Source organism: Siphateles boraxobius, unplaced genomic scaffold (assembly GCF_051911475.1).
Source record: "Siphateles boraxobius isolate OS27281-9 unplaced genomic scaffold, OSU_SipBor_1 55, whole genome shotgun sequence".
In the NCBI taxonomy this organism is placed as follows: Eukaryota; Metazoa; Chordata; class Actinopteri; order Cypriniformes; family Leuciscidae; genus Siphateles; species Siphateles boraxobius.
Genome location: NW_027509181.1, coordinates 1427988 through 1448860, shown reverse-complemented (window position 1 = coordinate 1448860; position 20873 = coordinate 1427988). Strand labels below are relative to the sequence as shown.

At 41.8% G+C, this 20873-nt stretch overlaps 3 protein-coding genes across 5 annotated transcripts in view; 2 read left to right on the top strand and 1 right to left on the bottom strand.

Moving 5' to 3' along the window:
- Positions 1-20873, top strand: part of LOC143714601 (uncharacterized) — a 212932-nt gene that overhangs the window by 67810 nt on the left and 124249 nt on the right. The window lies entirely within an intron of this gene.
- Positions 3578-9049, top strand: LOC143714594 (uncharacterized). Of its 3 annotated transcripts, none has more exons than XM_077205807.1 (9): positions 3578-4293; positions 4844-5537; positions 5697-6259; positions 6398-6474; positions 6605-6782; positions 6944-7020; positions 7356-7398; positions 7519-7643; positions 7998-9049. In XM_077205807.1, exons 1-7 carry the CDS (start codon positions 3826-3828, stop codon positions 7390-7392), a joined length of 2094 nt encoding a protein of 697 aa, XP_077061922.1. In that variant the 5' UTR covers positions 3578-3825; the 3' UTR covers positions 7393-7398; positions 7519-7643; positions 7998-9049. The 3 variants fall into 3 exon arrangements, with proteins under 3 accessions (XP_077061922.1, XP_077061921.1, XP_077061920.1); XM_077205806.1 differs by having other exon boundaries at positions 7356-7403; XM_077205805.1 differs by having other exon boundaries at positions 7356-7425.
- On the bottom strand, positions 9048-11705 carry LOC143714595 (putative ATP-dependent DNA helicase Q1). The gene is made up of 3 exons (XM_077205808.1): positions 11307-11705; positions 10582-10661; positions 9048-10474 (listed from the first exon to the last, which is right to left on the bottom strand). Exons 1-3 carry the CDS (start codon positions 11525-11527, stop codon positions 9249-9251), a joined length of 1527 nt encoding a protein of 508 aa, XP_077061923.1. The 5' UTR covers positions 11528-11705; the 3' UTR covers positions 9048-9248.

Here is a 20873-nt window from a genome sequence, read left to right as displayed (position 1 = left end):
GCTCCGGCTCAGGAACAGACACTGGCTCCGGCTCAGGAACAGACACTGGCTCCGGCTCAGGAACAGACACTGGCTCCGGCTCAGGAACAGACACTGGCTCCGGCTCAGGAACAGACACTGGCTCCGGCTCAGGAACAGACACTGGCTCCGGCTCAGGAACAGACACTGGCTCCGGCTCAGGAACAGACACTGGCTCCGGCTCAGGAACAGACACTGGCTCCGGCTCAGGAACAGACACTGGCTCCGGCTCAGGAACAGACACTGGCTCCGGCTCAGGAACAGACACTGGCTCCGGCTCAGGAACAGACACTGGCTCCGGCTCAGGAACAGACACTGGCTCGGGCTCAGGAACAGACACTGGCTCCGGCTCAGGAACAGACACTGGCTCCGGCTCAGGAACAGACACTGGCTCCGGCTCAGGAACAGACACCAAAACTGTAACAGCCACAAGAACAGACACAAACACAGAAACAAACACTGGTTCAGGAACAGGCGCTGGCTCTGGCTGAGGTACAGCAGACACAGGCTCCGGCTCTGGAACAGGCACTGGCTCCGGCTCAGGTACAGCAGACACAGGCTCCGGCTCTGGAACAGGCACTGGCTCTGGCTCTGGCTCTGGAACAGCAGACACTGGCTCCGGCTCAGGAACAGCAGACACTTGACTCGGGACCACTGGACTCGGGACCACCGGCACTGGGACCACCGGAACTGAGACCACCGGACTCGGGACCATCGGGTTGTTGGGGAGATACAAGGCTCTTCTCCTCCTCCTCCGTCCTTGATGGCGAGGTGCAGCCTCAGTACTAGACGGGACCAGGGGCTGGATCTATTAATCGTGACGGAGTCGTTCTGTCACGATACCACACACAGGAAACAGGGGTAGATACAATAGCAGTTTATTCGGGTAATCCAAAATCATAAAACCAGTCCAGGCAGGGGTCAAAACCAAAAGGCAATCCATAAACAAGAATCAAAACAATAACAGGCAAGAACACAGACCTCCAAAGTGGTGTGACGAATAACAACGACTCCGTGACATGGACTGACACAGACAGGGTATTTATACACAGAACTTAACAATGTAATGAGAAACAGCTGCGTGCAATGATGAGTGATGAGAACAGACAAAGGATCATGGGAAATGCAGTTCCAGAATGAATGGTGACAGTAAGGGAAAGAGACCTCTAGTGGACACCCGGGGAAACACAACCCAACACTGTGACATGTTTACAAAATTTTAATTTTCACTCTGCTCACTCAGCCCTTGTGTCATGCATGCATTTCAAAGAGACATGAAGTGGTCTAATGTATAAATGTTAATTAAAATGTATTTGTTGGTCACAGTGGCCAAATTCATGAATTAAATGTTTATTTTGAATTATTTTAATCACATATATCACTATGGGCCTCTTGGAACATTTCTTTTTCACAAACCTTAACCTAATAAAAAAGCTTTCAGAGTGATCTCAAATTAATGGTGTTCATTAATATGAATTAAAATACAGAGATGAGTTACATTAAAAAATAAATCACAGTATCATTATAGATATTCAGTGTCCATCCTCCCATACCATACTTTTACAGGTCATAATTAAGTGTTTTCATGCTGTGGTCATATGGCTAAGTGGCTGTTTGGACAATCGTCATCTAATGTACCTTACATAAATATGTCATTATATTACACTTGCTAAATCTCCAAGAGCAATACAGCAATTAGATTTATGAATTACTTTTGTGTTACTTGATAAAACTCACACCACCAACCACCCTATACCACAAGCAGAGCAAGACACCAAATCATGAAGTCTGATTTAGGGTCAGTTTTACAAAAAAACATATTACTATAGTAGGTGTAATGTGATTGCTAAGAATAAATGTAATTCTGTCCATTACCTTGTTAATGAAAGACATTTGCAGTAATCTTATGTAGGATTACAAATTTATTTAAATGTTTTAATTTAGGTTCAACAGTATTTTAACTGAGAAAGTGCACACACTGTTTTCCATTTTTGAGGCAATCAAGGTTTTGGACATTAACCTCTTGTCACATCTCAAAGGTCAGCTGGGCCTTTTGTTGATCTAATCAGGCTGATTGGATTAGCATCTCAAGGCTCTGAGTTACACTGTTACCTGATGAAATCAGGTAACCAGCTGAATCATGTACTTTCCTTTACATGTTTTGTTCAAGAGTCCCCTCCTCTATGAAATTAATCCCACCCCCTTGAAATGTATATAAACTGCAATGTAAAGTTCCCTTAGATTAGACTTGGGTGAGATTTTGGATGCAGCAGACTACAGCAAATAAACAATCCTGCTTAAAAGATACAACCCCAACGTCTCCTGGTCTTCGCTTCTAAGTCTCCTACACTTAAGAAGAAAAAGTTTACAACAGATGGTGCCGTGACCCGGATAGAGCTACTCACCAGAATCCAGATTGAATCAACAAAAGATCTCAACGAAGAATGAAATTTCTGACTGAGTTTGAGATTGAATCTTGAAAACCTCAAGCTCAACAAAGATCTCAACAAAGAATGAACTTTCTGACTGAGTTCCAGAACTGAATCTCAACTGGACCTCAACAAAGCTGACTGAGTTTTCCAGACTGAATCTTTTCATTCAAACAACGATTCGGTGAGTTTCACTCTATTCAAAGAACCAGACCAGTACGAATTTTTGTGCCTCGGCACCGTCAGAGAAAGAGTTATCAGACAGCTGTAGTGTTTGATTACCTAAAGTTATCCTTTAAAAGTTGTCTTTTAAAGATGAAAATATATCCTCTGTTCAGGCAGGGACGTTTTTAACATCACATGTTAAAAAGATATCCTCTGTGTCAGGCAGGGAAGATTAGTATTATTTTGCTAATTATTTGTTTTGTTGCTTTGTTACCTTGTGGTGTTACCCTCTAAAAATGTATTTTAGAGAAGAGAGTTTGATCCTCTGTTCAGGCAGGGAAGATTAGTATCATTTGCTAATTATTTGTTTTTTTTTATTATTTTGTGTTGTTACTCTCTAAAAAATTATTTTAGAGAAGAAAAGTTTGACCCTCTGTTTCAGGCAGGGAAGATTAGCGTAACATGCTAATAGTTTGTGATGTGTTGGTAACAAGGAAGTTTAACAATAGTTGATTTGTGTTAACAAGCGTACCCTCTGTGATCAGAGAAGTTTAGCGTTTGTTTGTGTGGTAATCTCCACAACTAAAAAAGGTGGTCTTGCAACTCCTTTGTGGTCAGATAGCGAATTTAAAACACTGTTAGGAGAACAGATGGATCTAATAGTCACTGAAAAAGTTAGACAAGAACTAACACAGAAATATGAGATTCATCCAGATAAGATTTGGTCTGAAGAGTGTAAAAAAGTACTAGGAGCAAGTATTCGCAAGAACAATGTGAAAGCCATAATTTGTTGCCATAGAGAATTTCTTTTAGCAAAAGCTACAGAACAGTCTCAGCATAACTCAGAGCTAGAGAAAGAGAACAAAGAGCTACGTGCTAGAGTTTCCGCATTGACCAAGAAATTGAACCGCAACAAAGATGCAGAAAAAACTGATGTGGAAGAAGTAAGTCAGCCTGATAACATTTTAACCTGACTCCGCCAGATGGATTTGCTCCGCATATCCATCTGGAAACCTTCCGTTGAAGTAGTTTTGGGAAGGGGCGTAAATACTGGTTAGCTGATTGGCCTATATTGGTGATAGACGGGCCAAATCAACCAATCAGATCAACGAAGCATATGACGTACTAACAGAGCGACGACGAAAACACAACCACAAGCCAGGCTACTCTTGCTGCTGCAGGTAAAGGCTCGTTAGCTCAGCAAATAAGATACATGTCGGCAAAGGATATTTGCCGTTTTTGTAACGACAATTTGAGAATAAAAGGCACCATTTCAGGTGCCCGGTCTATATTTAACAAGAAGGATGCAAGAGAAAAAAGCATTAGCGAGCGGCTAAAAGAAATAGGACTACCGCTGTCTGAAAATGTTTCTAGATCAGGTCGTATTTGCTTGCGTTGCTTCCGCTTGATTTGTAGACTAGAGGAGGATTTCGACGTTTTTAGAAGATGGCAAAGAGCAGAGAAAGACTCAAACCCAGCAGAAGCATCAACCTCAACCAGCACATCACAGGCAAGTGCCGAATCTTCAAACACATCATCAACACTAGGCAAGAAACGGGACAGAGTGCCGACCCCATCCAAGTGTCTCCAACCCCCAACACCAACAGCTCCTCGAGCTTCAAAATACTCGAGGCCGACAGACAACGTAACCCCAAAGACGGGACGGCAAAGTTTGACGGAGGTAATTTGAATTGAATGTGAACCATAACTTGTGTTTGGTTAAGTCTGTTATTGACTTATCAAAGTGCTGATATCACTGATGTATAACGTCAGACCCAGTACACGGGTAGGAAATGTAGCTGCTAGGATCCCAAAGGACTAAAAGAAAAGCTCATCCTCGAACATCAAACGCCATTCCTTACACAGTAGACTATGTAAGATAATCTTCTTGAGCCTAGATTGTCTCACCAGCATGTTTTTTTATTATTATTTATTATAGCTATAGCATACACACCCATGTTACTTATATCCATATGACATACACAATTCAACCACACAAGTACCTTGTATTTATAGTGTACAGATCGGCTGTAATTAAAAAAGTGTATCTTTTTCTGATCTGTAATAAACACTGTTGTCTTGTGATAACATCTTGATATCGGGAATTTAGCTACATTGTTGTTAAAGGCTTGATGCATTTTGATTTTGCACCCCATGATAACATATTAATAATTGTCTGAATCTGAGTATACTAGTTGTTTACTAATTAACCCTTTTTATTTGTGTTTCAGGTTATTATTCACTACCCATTCCATCCAAAGGGTGACAGAATTGTATGTCAGGCAAACACGGCATCTATTGTTGAAAACACTGCAAAGCAGAATTGGTCACGGGCTGCCAATCAGATAATCAAAAACAAAGACCTCTTAGAAGCACTTAAGGAAAACATCCTTCAAGTTATTGAGGATGAGATAAAGTTCCTTTGCAACCCGCTTAAGGGTTTCATGCTTTGGCGGTCTTCAGCTGCTGATTTGAAGGCATTTTCTTTTGCAAACCTTCAGTCAGATCTTCAGTCTATGGCACCATTCACATATTCCATCTTTTCAAAAATCACCAAAGGCTCTCACCATCCCACTTGTGCTTCTGCTGCTATAGCCTTGCGAGGAAGGGAACCACGCTTGTCGGCCTTTGCCTACTATGTAAACAGTGTGCTGCAGTATGGTGGGGCCAAAAAAGCTGTTTATAAAAGATTAAGCAAACTGTGTATAACTACTGCACACAATCATGCTGTTGGAAAACAGAAACAGTTCGCAACTACATGCGGTGAAGACTTACAGGTACTAAAAGTAGCCCATGAAGTCTTCCTCAAGTCTCAAAAGGAACATGGAGGCACGGATGTGGAGGGAGCTAGTGCAACAAGAGCACTAAGTGACACAGTGGACCTGGACACAGCTACGCTAAGCATGGAACATTGCATTTTAACAGGTGAGAGGGACCAGCCATTAAGATGGCCAAATTGCTCTGTCCAGGACAATTGTCAGAGATCTTATTCATGCTTTTGGGGTATTAATGTGTCAGCACTCAATGCTAACTTGTGTAGTCCACTTATACATTGTTTTTTTTTTTTTCTTTGTTTCTCTACAGATGAAACTACCCAAAGCACTTCAGGTGGCACCATTGCGACACATGGAGCTACTGGCACCACTACCAGCACTTTACAGACGGATCTGCAGACTGACCAGGGGCCTGCCGATGGCACAACTGTGTTCACCTTTGGTTCACGTACTGATGAGGAAATGGCACATCTGGGTGTTGCAGTATTGCCCGTCGAAGCATCGCCAACATGCTCAACTCCACCACCTACATATGCCATCATATTTGATAATCTTGACTTCTTTGTTCGCACACACCACCAGTCTGTCGTCCGAGGGAACAAGTCACTTCACTGGATCCACCACCTTGCGGTGGAAGATAGAGTGCCTTCACATCATCTCAGCAAGGACAAGCCCACTCAGCCAATCATGGAGTACGACATTGGGTACTCCCTCCCGGGTCCTGAAACCCAAGCCCATATGCGCCGTGAACACATAGTCCTGGGCAGCCGCATCCTCACACAGCACTTGGATGCCTTCAAGCCCTTCTCAAGAGTCGTGGTTCGTCACATCCCTCATGAGTTTTCAAAGATTATGTCAGAGGCCTCCACCCACGTAAGTATTTATGATATACACTACATTGTGCGTTGGACATTCATTTAACTTTGTGTTGCTTAAGAAGTCACCACTGTACCGGTTTGTTTTTTCAACACAAACTATTGTCGCCACAATCCATGCATCCTCTCTTTATAGTACCCTCTTGGAATCCTGTTCAAGGATGAAAACAAATCTGGAGACTTGGTGGATGTTCTACAGCACCTCCAGAAAGAGTATGTGTGAACTAGGGCAGCAGGGGACAATTTCACTTTTGGGAAAATGTCACAGTCGGCATTTGGCCCAAGGGGTAATCTTGTTAGCTGGTATTGATAAAGCATGAAAATCTACTTATGTGTCATGTAGGTATGCTCCAAAGGGCCCAGATGGACTGGAGAGCATTCTAGTCGGCGGTGACCGGCTGACGGAGGGGAACAGTAGGAACCTTCAGTGGAGCTTTGCTGAAGGGGAAAGTGTGGAAGACCGACTTGAAGGGCTTGTTTTCAAGTTTGAGGACTGGCATGCAATCCGAAACTTGTTTGAGGTGAGTGAAGTTAAATGTTTGACCTCAAACTTTAACCAAAACTGTACTGCATTAACAGTCAATAGGTGGTAACAAGGCTGGGATGGCAAGGCAGACATATTGCCTTAATGGGCTCTTCCTGAGCACTCCGTCTTTTCATTCATGTTTATCTATGCCTTTAGATCTATCACAAGGTCTTCTTCAAAGAGGGCTCTGAAAGAGATCATGGGACACTGCTTTCTAACATGAACAGGCTGAGGTCTGTATATTTGCCTATCACCCATACACTCCTTCCACACCCATACACCCCAGTCTGAGTGGCTTTGGCCCTGGGTAGCCATTCACTTTTTTCTTGAATTTCCCCTAGGGATCAATAAAGTATCTATATATCTATCTATCTATCTATTTATCTATCATGAACGACACCATGAAAAACAAGTATTTTTGATTGTAGAACAGTAGCACTTTGAACATTTTTCGCTGTGGTTTTATTTGTTGTTCTTTGTATGTGCGTTTTGTATGTACACATATTCTGCATGCATGTGTTGCCATTCTACGAGTGTTTCTAACTACCATGTACATATTTTTTTCCAGGACTATTCTTTGTGCAGATGAACTCCAGCCACCATGAATTAAGGCTTGGTATTTTTTTTACTCGTGTACTGTGGAGATTAAGACTTGCCACCATGAATTCGGCATGAGTCTGCTCCTAAAACAAAAACAAAAATATTCACATGCAATCTTTATCCTTTTACAGGAGCAGCAATGCGAAACAAGGCCCACATACTGCATTCAATGCATATAAAGAGTTTCTGCAGAAGGACACGGCTGCTCTCTTCTTGGCCGCTGCGCTGGAGCATTTTGGACTGAAGGATGTTGGCGGTACGAGTTCTTCTAGATAAAAGTTGCTGAGCACATAGCCGTTTGCTAGAGCAGGACAATAACATTTAAAATGGAACAACTCTGGTCAGCACAGCAGCTACTCCTTCAGGTGTTTTTGTTGTTTTGTCAGCACCAAGTCAACATTACACCAAAAATTCAACTTAATGGTATAACGACTTAAACATAAACTTTCACGGCTTTAATGGCTTAAACAGTTGAGCAAAATCATAGTTATACATGGAATACCAGTGACTAGTCACAATGTTTTCTGAAGCAAGTGAAATGTCATGTATATGTAATGCTGCCTCTAAAAATATGTAATCATCATCATTACTTTTTTGTATGTCTCAACAGATATCCCAGAAGGCTTTATCCCTGACCACATCCAGACTGGTTCACTGGAGCTGAGAAGGAGCTGGCTGCATGAAGTTGTGTCCCAAGTTGTGGACAGATTTGTTGTGTTTCCCAACACTGCTGACATTTTAACTGGAGCCAGAGATGCTGCTAGCGAACAGCCTCTAAAGGAACAGGAACTCCCATGCCGCATGCCAGGTTGCAAGGCGGTCTAGAAGTACAGAAAAGCAAGGGATAACCATGAGCGAAAACAACATGGCTTTGCTGCAGCTTCAGTGTCTGTGTCAAATACAACCAGGCCAGTTTCAAGGGACCACAAAAAAGAACATACCGAAGCAAGACTCTGCTTTGGCTTGTTTCTGTCAAACATGCAGGATGCAGTGAAGGAGGGAGATGGAAAGAGGCTGTTGAGGTTGTACACAGTAGCACTGTTGTTTTATAAGGCCTACGGACATACACAATACGCCTACAGTACACTCTTACTGACCCTGCAGGTCAACGCCATGCTCTCCCCTCGCTTGGCTCATAGCCTCACCTGGAACAGGTTTTGGAATGGGAAGGGAGGGGCGGGAAAGAACATTTCCCTTGACTTACACCTCGAACACCTCAATAACTTTTTAAAGTCCTTCTTGAGGCGCATGGGCCCCAACATGACTGAACAAGCCGCAGACAGGATCAGCAGGTCCATTGGGGTTCTGAAGGACTTGATGGACACCACCGACAAGGAGCTGGAGGTGTCAAAGTCCAGTGGCATCCACCATGCTGCTCGCCAGAATCAGGACATCCTGATCCTGGTAGCGGTTATCAGAGAGGCCGAGCTGTTTAAAGACCAACCAGGCAGAGAGTTTACAGCCTTCCCCAAGTTTGATAGAGACATTCTCTCAAAACTTAAGTACAGTGAGTTGCGGGGATGGATGAGGTCCAAATTGAAAGAGTGGAGGAACTTACCCATTTGAAAACTTTGTAAATAAAACTGTAAATATTTGCTTAATTGCACTTGCATGTTTACCAGCTGTCACTTTTGAAACTTAAATAAAAAACAAACAAAGGTATCATGTGTCATTGTTTTATTATCACACATAGACAAATGCCAAACTTTTTCATAATGATGCAAGTATCATCAATCAATCTATTTTAACAAGTGAAAAGAAACAGTTTTGAGCAACAGTGACATTCAACTTTAATCAATTGCATTGGTTCAAAAAATTGTACATGTCAAAGTAATTTCAAATCTTAACAAAATACAAGACACTAATGGCCTGCACCTGAATGGTGGTGATAGTCTGAGTCTGTACTGCTATATGGGGTTCCTATCTCACTTAAGTCCTCATCTTCATCATCAAAATAACCTGTGTAATCAATGTCTGGCTCTGTGAAGCTGTCCTCGTGGGAAGTAGGCTGTATGTCCAACTCAATATCACCAAAAACCTCACTTATTACTAGTAGAATTTCTCTTGCATGGCGTGCTCTGAATACTGGAAGGTTGTTAATAATGTAAGTCAAGTCAAATATGTGTTCGCTGTGTTCTACCACTGCCTCTATAAGTTCAGCGCTAAATCCTGTACAGGCTGACCTGCTAGTGAAGAGACGGGCTGTGTCTTTAAGTAAAAAGCTCCTGTACTCCTCCAACAGATCCCTTACTAAGGTTCTATCATCATCTGTTACCGATCTACATTTCAAATCAATGCAAACATCTGGTTCTAACAACTCATATTTAGGAATAGGCTCTCCACAAACACAAGATGCACATGAACATACAGAGTGGCAATGGGTACAACACAGATGTCCTGGCTCCACACTTGTGGTGTGCTCCTCAAAATGGCAGAATAAAGCTTTTCTAAAGCAGCTGTGTGTGCCTGTGGCAATCACTCCTTTAACTACTTTATCAACCTTGACAGACTGTTTGATAACATACAGAATTGCATGTGATTGCAAACCATTTCTGCCGGCCCGTCCAACCTGTTGAACAATATCCTCTATGTCGTCTGGTGATCCATACATGACAACATGAGAAACATTCGGGAAATTCAATCCCATCCCGAGAGCTGTTGTTGCTACAACAACTCTGCAGCTCCCCTCTCCATTAAACGATGCCAGAACTCGATCTTTATACTGTGTGAGTGTCTTACTGTGAAACATTCCTATCAGAAGGTGTTCAGCCTTATGATCCTTGTCCCTGTCAATCCAAGCATCTTCACCAAGTTCAGCTTTAAGATAGCTGTACACCTTTCCAACTGATTTCAATGATTTGCAATAAATAATGATGGGGGACATAGACAGTGCCTTATCTTTGACATCCTTCACTACCCAGTCCATGCAGCTGAGATCATTGGAAGGAACCTGTGTCAGTCCAAGCCTGATGTTTGTCCTGTTTGGGCTCACAGTAACTTCAGTTGCATTCTCCATACGCAGCAGCTTGGTCACACGGCGTCTATTCTTAGTATCAGCTGATGCTGTCAGCGCTAACACAGGTGTACCTGAAAGACAAAAAGGCAAACACACATAATAAGAAAAGGTATAAACACGATGGATGATTACAGAGCTTCACTGCTTTGGCCCCCAATAACCATTTTAAGTACCTCACCTTCTTTGGCAAGGGATCTGAGTTCTCCCAGTCTGGCAAAGCTCTCCCTGAAGGCAGCCTCCCCTTTTGCACCCTCTCCCCTGGTCGACACAAAACAGAGAAACAGAGATCCAACAATGAGTCTTACTGAGTAAAGGTTGATAACATGCATAGTGAATATAAAGGTCATTATACTATTTTAATGTATATTTAACACTCAAAATTCGCATGTGATATTAACTTCACATCTTGTGTATACATCTTGCACTTGTGTATAAATTGTATACTTGATAAGATACATTGTAATATTTTTATTTATTTAATCTTTTTTATTTATTTATTAGTATATGTCAGTTTATGTTTGTGTTTGGTTTGTATTGTGTGTTAAATCCTGCGGCAACACTGCAATTTCCCCTTGGGGATTAATAAAGTTTTTCTAATTCTAATTCTAATTGGAGCATTTACAGCCAGGGCAATGTTAACTTAGGTAACGCTAGCTAGTTCATCACTCTGTATAGGTTGTTTGGCGTTCACATACAACATAAATATAGACGTGTATATAATACGTGTATATATAGAAAAAACATTTTAATCTTCATCCTATATGACTGAGCCAACGTTGCTTATGAACAAATTGCTAGTGCATATTGTTAGCTATCGTTTGTTTGGCTTCAAGGACCTAATGACATTGTTTAACATACAATTAAGTTTGGTAACGTAACTAACGTTAACGTTTTTAAACTTACCATTTATATGTGACATGCACCTCATCAACGACAATCCCCACCAAGTCTTCTCGGTATACTTCGGAGGAAAGCATATCCCTCCATTTCTCATTGAGTAACCAAGACTCAGGGCTACCAAACACCAACTGTATCCGGCCATGGAGGATGTCTGTATCGTTGATTCCTCCGAGCTGCATGGCAGAGACTCCAAGCTTCCCAGCCTCTCTGATCTGATCTTCCATCAGGGCAACCAACGGAGATACTACCACTATTATGGGATTTTTCACCTTTCCTATTTTCTTCACGACAAGAGGAGCCAATTGATAGATCAAACTCTTGCCGAAACCAGTCGGGAGAAGAGCAAAAACATCTTTTCCTCTGAGAAAAGCCTCCAGAGCAGTGTTTTGCTCTTCTTTCAGTGAAGAAATACTCGGTAATTCCGATAAAACTTGCTCGATAGCCATGCTGATGCTAGTTTCATCCGCTGAAGCCGCCATGTTCTTTAGACTGAACTGTCGCACTTCTCGTTGCGTCACACCTCAACCCGCCTCTAAGCCAACGCTGATTGGACGTTCGTTTGGTGAACTGCTCCCAAATTTTCTTTAACGGAAAGTATCCAGACTGATCTGCGAGTGAAAACTTGAAAGCTCGCGAGATCAGGATGGTCTCGCGAGGCTAATAACATTTACCCTGATTTACGAACGTTCTTTGAAACGTCTAAATCAGTCACTGATAAGCCTGTAAATTCAGTTTATGTGTGTGGAGCTAGAAAAAGATCACAGGGAATTGAGGAAAATGAAAGTGTTTCTACCCACCCTTCTGTAGTCCGTGTACAAACTGTCGCAAAAGCCCTTGGACCTAAGGATATAGAACGACTCTCTGCGAGTTTACCCTCATCACGTAAACAGTTTTCTGAATTTAGAAGGGCATTTATCAGCAAAATTTGTCTATATGACGTCGTTAACAGAAGTCACACAGTTAATGTCACAAATTTTAACTGATTCTGAATTCAACAGTTTTGAATCTGCAGTGACTTCTGAACTACAACATGCCAGTAGAGGCGATATGAGAGAAGGTGTTTTGAAAATCCCAAAGACTATCTTAGGACCCAAAATAGACTGGTCTAGAGTTACTAGCTGTGTACAAAAGAAAGAAGAAACGGTAAATGAATATACTGAACGGTTTTGTCAGTCAGCCATAACTTACAGTGGAATAGTGGATGATTCTGAAAGTGTGCTCGATGACAAAGGACCACTAATTCGTATCTGGTCAGATGGCCTTGTAGCCGAATACAGAAGAGCTTTGCCATTCCTAGATCTAACTTGGTCTAACAGAACTCTCAGAAGTAACGTTGACAGGTTAGCTGCATGGGAAAGAGATGCTGATGTTAAAACCAAAGTGAGAGTAGCAGCAGCAGCTACATTTAGCACAGCAAAACAAGAAAACAGGTGGTCTAAAAAAGAAGGCAGCTGCCACTATTGTGGAAGATTAGGACATTGGGAGAAAGAGTGTAGGAAGAAATTGCAAGATACAAAAAGAAATGCTATGCATAATTCTGCTCCTTCTCAGCCTGCTTACAACCCGGAAGCAGTTCCGCAAGTGTCCACTGAAACTTTAGGACAGCTTGTTCAGGCTCTTTTAAGAGAACAAAAAGACCAGGAAAAAAACTAATTGTTGGGGCTGTGAGTAGCTACCTTACCCCTGTAATACATCATAATGACAAGAATTTTTGTGAAAGGTAGCATACAAGAGAAAGAAATTGATTTTTTGCTTGATACAGGTGCAGAAATTACCATAGTTCCTACAAAATTGGCTAAAGGTTTAGACATTCCGTACAAGAAAACCAAATTTTCTTTCACTGGCGTAATAGGTGAAGATTCTGATTTGTATGAAACCCCGCCCATAGATGTACAATTTGGCCCAAAAACTCTGACTACAAAATTGTTATGTGCTCCATTAAATACAGGTGCAATTTTAGGCATGGATCTCCTGAGACAAATACATCTAACTTTAGACGTGTCCTCAGAATCTGCTAGCATTAAAATTTCCTCAGCACAAGTTTCTACCAATAATGTGATCCCTCCTGAGTATGCTTTCTTACAGAATCATCCAATTTGGGCTAAAGACAAGGATGATTGTGGTTTGTTGACAGGTGTAGAACCAATTATATTGACGGGGACTCCACCCCCGGTTACCAAACAATATCCGATCAATAAGGAAGCTATACAGGGGATCAAACCTATTGTAGAAAAGTTGCTGATGCAGGGAGTGCTAGTTAAAACCAATAGTCCCTGTAACTCGCCCATATGGCCCATCAAGAAATCCAATGGGACATGGAGACTTACAATAGACTACAGAGTAGCCAATAAAAATATTGATAAAATCACCCCTCTAGTGGCAGATCCTTCCACAATTTGTAATGGCATACCATTAGAGAGTAAGATTTTTTCAGTAATTGATATGTCTAATGGATTCTTTTCTGTACCGTTGCACTCTGACAGCCAGCCATGGTTAGCTTTCACAGTTGACTATGAGCGATACCAGTGGACACATTTACCACAGGGATTTCAAAACTCCCCAACCATATACCATCAGGCTGTCAGACGTGATTTGTGTGACCCAGAATGTCTGGTAAAACAGTCCACTATGATCCAATATGTCGATGATATTTTGATTGCCTCAACAGATCACGAGGTACATCAAACTGAATTGGCATCATTGTTGGACTATTTGCATAAGAAATGACACAAATGCAGCTTTCACAAAGCTCAAATTGCTAAAAAGCAAGTCACATTTCTGGATCAAACAATTGGTGCAGGAAATAGATCCATTACACAGGATCGAGCGGCTTCAGTCAAAGCCATACCTCCGCCTACTACCATTAAAACACTCCGATCATTTTTAGGAACAGCAGGTTACTGTAGACCTTGGATTGAAGACTATGCCTCGATTGCCGAGCCGCTCTATGACTTGTTGAAAGGCCATGGTAAAGATTCTGATACTGTTTGTATGGAAGAATGACACCTCAAAGCGTTCAATGATTTGAAGAGAGCACTATGTCAAGCACCAGCATTAGGAATTGCCCAAACTGAAAGACCATTTGTGCTTTATGTCCATGAACATTTAAGCTTCATGACTGCATGTCTAATGCAAGATCATGGGGGCAGTTTACGCCCAATTCATTACTATTCTGGTAAACTTGACATAGTAGCTCAAGGTATGGGCCCATGCCTCAGAGCAGTACAGGTAGTGCATCTAGCGCTTCAGGCTTCATCAGGAATGGTGTTAGGACAGTCTGTAAACGTAAGATGTCCGCACGCAGTGTCCGCATTAATGAATCAAGCAAAAGTCACTTCTGTCACTTCCTCTCGCTGGGGAAATTGGTTAGCAACTCTCACAGCCCCGAATATTGTCTTACAGCGCGCACCTGTCACAAACCCATCCTCATGTATGATGTCTGCAATGACTGAGAATTTGTTAGAGGACGAAGGAGAAATGACTCACGATTGTGTTACGCTTACATATACACCTACGAGTGTAGTCAAAGAAACTCACATTGAGTATTCAGAATTTGAGTTGTTTGTTGATGGGTCAGCTCAAGTAATTGAAGGTAACAGACGAGCAGGTTATGCAGTAACGTCCACCACGGGAATTTGAGTTGTTTGTTGATGGGTCAGCTCAAGTAATTGAAGGTAACAGACGAGCAGGTTATGCAGTAACGTCCACCACGGAAGTGTTAGCTTCAGGACGTCTTCCAGATCATTTTTCAGCTCAAGCTGCAGAACTAGTAGCCCTAACAAGAGCATGCACGCTAGCTTCAGGATCAGTTGCTAATATCTACACAGATTCCAGATATGCTTTTGGGGTAATTCATGATTTTGGTGTCATTTGGCAAACCAGACAGTTTCTAACTTCTGCTGGATCCCCCATTAAGCATGCTGTATTAGTGAAAGATCTAATGTTTTCCATGAAACTTCCAAAGAAATTAGCAGTGATCAAAGTGAAAGCACATCTCACAACTAATACTACGGAAGCTAAAGGTAATACTCTTGCTGATATAGCAGCTAAACAGGCTTGTTTCTATGCAACTGTACAAGTGTGTTCAGGTAGTGCAGCACAGAAGACAATTCTGCCTCCTGAATCTATAATTGATCTATACAAAGACGTTCCTCTGTATGAAGCATGGACATGTTTAGACAAAGGAGCCAAAGTAGATTCAACTGGTTGCTGGACCAAAGAGGGAAAATATGTCGCTCCCGAATCACTGCTGCCATATTTGGCTCAACAAATACAAAGTTTAGGTCACAGTGGTCCAGCAACAATGAATCACAGGTTCTCAAATCAGTGGTGGAATCCAAAATTCAGAAATGTAGCCACAGAAACAGCCAAGAGGTGTGTGGCATATAAGAAAAATAATGATGTACCAGCAGCCACTACACCAGCAGCACATACCCAAGCCCCAACCAAGACCATTTCGTCACCTGCAAGTTGATTACATATCATTGCCTCGTTGTAATGGAAAAACTGATGTTTTGGTAGTTATAGATAAGTTCTCAAGATGGGTAGAACTCTTATCCAACAGGGCGTGCTACAGCTGCACATACTGCTAAATGTCTTGTCACTGATTTCATTCCCAGATGGGGATTACCAGATAGCATTGACTCAGATCAAGGTACACACTTCACAGGAGAGGTAGTCAAGGAAGTGTCTATAATGTTGCAGATTAAGTGGAACCTTCACTGCACCTATAGGCCACAAGCATCAGGACAGGTTGAACGTGCAAACAGAACAATCAAAATCAGGCTAAGCAAAATGCATCAGGAAGGAGTACAATGGGTCGAAGCACTGCCAGCAGTACTGTGTAGTATGAGAGCATCACCTAACAGAACAGTAGGACTGAGCCCTCATGAGATTATTACTGGACGCCCCATGTAGATGCCAGGTGTGATTGATCTTAGAAATGCTGATGTACACATTGCCTCAGATGCCCTGATTGCTTATTGTGAAAACCTAACAAAGGCGGTACAGAGTGCCAGAGGAAGAGTTGAGTCATGTTGGCAGACTCCACCAGAAGGTGGACACACAATCATCCCAGGTCAATGGGTCATGATAAAGTCATTCAGAAACAACCCGTTAGAACCTAAGTGGCATGGGCCACATCAAGTGATGTTGATTACAGCAGCTGCAGTATTGTGTCAGGGAAGGAAAACCTGGATTCATGTGTCACACTGTAAAGTTGTTCCCCCACCTACAGGGATAGGATAGGACACGAACCAGTGGGGAGCCGAGGGAAGAACCGATTACAACAGGCGTCGGGGGCCAACCCTTCGGTGAAGAATCCCTCATAGGCCTTCCCATCCATTAATCCATCCTCACCTCACTGCGTTCTTTAGGTGTCATAATTAAGAAATAGGGAAAGAAGGAACAACAATAACAGACTCGGAAAATTTACCACCCTAGTGTTTGAACCAATACTGCTCTACTGTTTAGCAGACTCAGAAAAAGTTTACAACCCTAGTGTTTGAACAAATACTGCTCTCCTGTCTTTTGTTTTCTATCGTCCTCTGTGCAGATACCACTTGATGGCTGTCCCGAAACTCATACGCACCGACCTCTTCACCTGCGTATGAAGACACCACTTCCAGAAAACAACGAGACCTGCTGCGGAGCCAACTATCACAAAAGGATAAAGAAAAGAAAAAAAATACACAACGCAGAGACCCACATACGGAACCTTCAGTCATCCAGCAACATGATCAAGATTGTCGTACTACTCCTTACAATCAGGACATCGCACAAAGTGTAGACTCCAGCCATGATTCACTTGTGCACAAACATGATGGTCCAACAAGACAGTCTTGGTCTTTCAACAAAATTACACCAGATGACTGAAGATAACTCTTCATGGTTCGGAAACTTGTTAGGTAAACCGTGGATGTGGATGAAGGAAATAGCAATTCTGCTGTTGTTTCTCTTATTAGCGTACTATCTATGCGTCCACAGTATCAAGTTTCTCATTCAACAAATGAATCACGTCTCTCACGAAAAAAATCACAGTTCCAACCAGAAAGGACTATTTTCCGGAAGAACTTCACGGACAGTAATTGCATGTTTGTTTTCTGTGTCAGCATGCAATTACAGAAAAGCAAACACAGAGCAAATGTTTAGGTACCTGTAACGATCACAAAGTTACAAGAGAACTTTTAAGTGTCTAAATTTGTATTTTGTGAGAGTTATTTAGAACTCTCAAAGGGGGAAAAGTAGGATTACAAATTTATTTAAATGTTTTAATTTAGGTTCAACAGTATTTTAACTGAGAAAGTGCACACACTGTTTTCCATTTTTGAGGCAATCAAGGTTTTGGACATTAACCTCTTGTCACATCTCAAAGGTCAGCTGGGCCTTTTGTTGATCTAATCAGGCTGATTGGATTAGCATCTCAAGGCTCTGAGTTACACTGTTACCTGATGAAATCAGGTAACCAGCTGAATCATGTACTTTCCTTTACATGTTTTGTTCAAGAGTCCCCTCCTCTATGAAATTAATCCCACCCCCTTGAAATGTATATAAACTGCAATGTAAAGTTCCCTTAGATTAGACTTGGGTAAGATTTTGGATGCAGCAGACTACAGCAAATAAACAATCCTGCTTAAAAGATACAACCCCAACATCTCCTGGTCTTCGCTTCTAAGTCTCCTACACTTAAGAAGAAAAAGTTTACAACACTTAGTAAAAGTAATCTATACACTGTTGGTAATAACAGTGCCATCTGAAGAGGACGAGGGATCCAGGGACAGCTCCATCCAGGACAAAGTAAAGTCACAAACTGTGTGTCATAATGACACAACACATACACTCACCTAAAGGATTAATAGGAACACCATACTAATACTGTGTTTGACCCCCTTTCGGTGCTGAAAGCATTCTTTAGAAATGTTGACCCATATTGATAGGATAGCATCTTGCAGTTGATGGAGATTTGTGGAATGCACATCCAGGGCACGAAGCCCCCGTTCCACCACATCCCAAAGATGCTGTATTGGGTTGCGATCTGGTGACTGTGGGGGCCATTTTAGACCACACTCCTTAATGCATTGAAGCAACTGCCATTTGATTGGTTGATTAGATAATTGCATTAATGAGAAATTGAACAGCTGTTCCTAATAATCCTTTAGGTGAGTGTATGTGCAATGCTTTATGAGGGCACTGACGGTCCGTGTAACGCTTTGCAGTTCTTTGTTCAATTTGCACCATCAAAATTAACCAAATGAAAAATTGGCTTCGAACTTTCATTTTCCATTTTTTTTAAATAATTCAAAAACGGATAATTGTCTCTCAGTTTAATTTTCAATTCTACAAGCTTGGGTTGTTGCATCCGAGTCTGGTTTTTGAACAAACATAAAAAAACGACTCATTGCTCTGATTTTACATTTCTCTGTGTTTTGCTCGCGGTTGGACGTACCAGTTCCGGGAGCGGGGGGTGCACGTGGATGCATACCCAGAGAGCTGTAGCGTTATGTAGGCCTATATGGCACGTCTGAGTCTGACCATGAAATAATTTATCGCCAGTGGCAACGCGCTGAGATAGCTATCAGACACGACATTCTTCTCTTCTTTAGGCCTATAGCTCTTTTGAGGCAGTTTGTATCGTGTAATTTTAATAACAACTGTCAAGAGCGTATTAACACTAGAGTGGATGTTAATGCACGAGAGCGAATCTCTTCGTAGGGGAATTCACTCTCACACGAATCTCGGGGCGCGCTTTTTATTGCGAGTGCACGCTCAATCTTGGTCTTTTTGACTCAATCTCAATACTTTTTATAGAATTATCTTATCTCTTTTATAATGTGTTCATAAGTTGTCGACAAACAGAATAAGACATCACCGATTAAATAAAATAAGGATCTATTATGTAAGTCATCTTTAATAGGCTAATTATTGTTTCAGGTATTTATATATAGGCCTACTGTATAGGGTGAATTCAGGGTTTTCCAAGTCACTCCAAGACACATTTCTAGAGAGAGAGAGATACAATATGATGTCAGATAATAATAAAATGCTTGACAATAATGATGTTGTCTATATAAGCTGGTCTCAATTGCAGCTGTGGTTGTAAAATGGGTACTTGTAAAATGTACAAATACAGACAGATCAAAAGATCCAATTGCAGGAACCACATGAATACCAAAAGCCATGCAATCCAGGGGTTCCTGAGGAACACAACCCTGCTCCAACAATGTTTTCAAATAATATTCTGATTTATAGCTGAAGCAGGTGAGTTATAGGATTAACATGGGTAGTAGAAATAAAGCATGACAGAGTGATACTGTGGTTTCAGCATCATCATTAAAAACAATATCTGCTCAGAAATCGCTTAGAAAAGATTTGAGAAATGAACAATTTATGCAAGGATAGACAGATTCACATAAAGGGATTTCTGGAAATGAAGCTGCTGATAAGGTAGCAAAGAAGGGTTTCACAGTTCCTGGAGGGCCACTGTCCTGCAGTGACGTGACATATAGCAAAGTATGGTGTCCCATATTTGGAATTTGTGCTCTGCACTTATCCCATCCAAGTGCACACACACACCAGTGAGCAGTGAACAAACACACACCACGAACACACCCGGAGTGGGCAGCCATTTTTTGCTGCGGCGGCTGGGGAGCTGTTGGGGGTTCGGTACCTTGCTCAAGGGTCTCACCTCAGTCATGGTACATTCACTCCCTCCTCCAACAATTCCTTCCAGTACTGAGACTCAAACCCATAACCCTTGGGTTGCAAGTCCGAGTCTCAAACCATTAGGCCACGACTGCATCGTATATCTACAACCAGCTACAAAACCCCAGCTTGGAAGTTTCTATAATCCCTGAAGAGCTTGATTATCTGATTCAGGTGTGTTTAATAGGGGTTGGAGCAAAACTCTGCAGTGACCCACCAGGAGACGTACTACACCTGCTCTAGGCAGAGTGAAATATTTTATATTTACAACATTCAAAACAGAATGAAAGAAAAGAATATGATATATATTTTTAAGAAAGAGAAGGATTTATGAAAGAAATAGGGGGATAAAGAGCGAGAAACAAAAGGTTAAACATTACTGTCCAATAGGACTTAATATTACATTAAGCAAATTTGAAATCAAAGGGTTAATAAAAAGGGCAATAAAAGGAATGTGGCGAGAAATGTGGGATAGATACGGAGGAAAAAGGTAGCCTAGACAAGCTTGTATAGATTACAAAGGGAGGTATGAGAATGGTGTGTGGAAAAGAAGAGAAGATACAGTAATTTCTCGTATCCGTATAGGACATACCGCACTCAATCATAATTGGGAAACATGATAGGCCTACAGGCCTCTAGTAGCTTACATGTGTTGTTACATCCTGCCTATTCTATGTAAACAGAGAGCGAAGACCACGTGGAATTTGCGTATGAATAAATATATTTATTAAAGATAAAGAATGAACAACGTCAGTTAAATAAAGTCAGTATAGATGTTAGGTTGAGAAATAAGATATGAGGTGTCGAGCGTAAGGAAACAAAAACGCCAAAAAGGTGCGGGAGAGAAGGATAAGCGGCGGCCATCCTCAA

Excerpts from the sequence above, each read along its gene's own strand:
- LOC143714594 (XM_077205807.1), top strand. The coding sequence starts at position 3,826 with ATGTCGGCAAAGGATATTTGCCGTTTTTGTAACGACAATTTGAGAATA. Across the intron at positions 5,538-5,696 it reads GGAACATTGCATTTTAACAG|ATGAAACTACCCAAAGCACT; the intron begins GTGAGAGGGACC and ends GTTTCTCTACAG. Across the intron at positions 7,021-7,355 it reads TCTAACATGAACAGGCTGAG|GACTATTCTTTGTGCAGATG; the intron begins GTCTGTATATTT and ends ATTTTTTTCCAG.
- LOC143714595 (XM_077205808.1), bottom strand. The coding sequence starts at position 11,527 with ATGGAAGATCAGATCAGAGAGGCTGGGAAGCTTGGAGTCTCTGCCATG. Across the intron at positions 10,662-11,306 it reads GTGCATGTCACATATAAATG|GGGAGAGGGTGCAAAAGGGG; the intron begins GTAAGTTTAAAA and ends TGTGTCGACCAG. Across the intron at positions 10,475-10,581 it reads CAGATCCCTTGCCAAAGAAG|GTACACCTGTGTTAGCGCTG; the intron begins GTGAGGTACTTA and ends TTTGTCTTTCAG.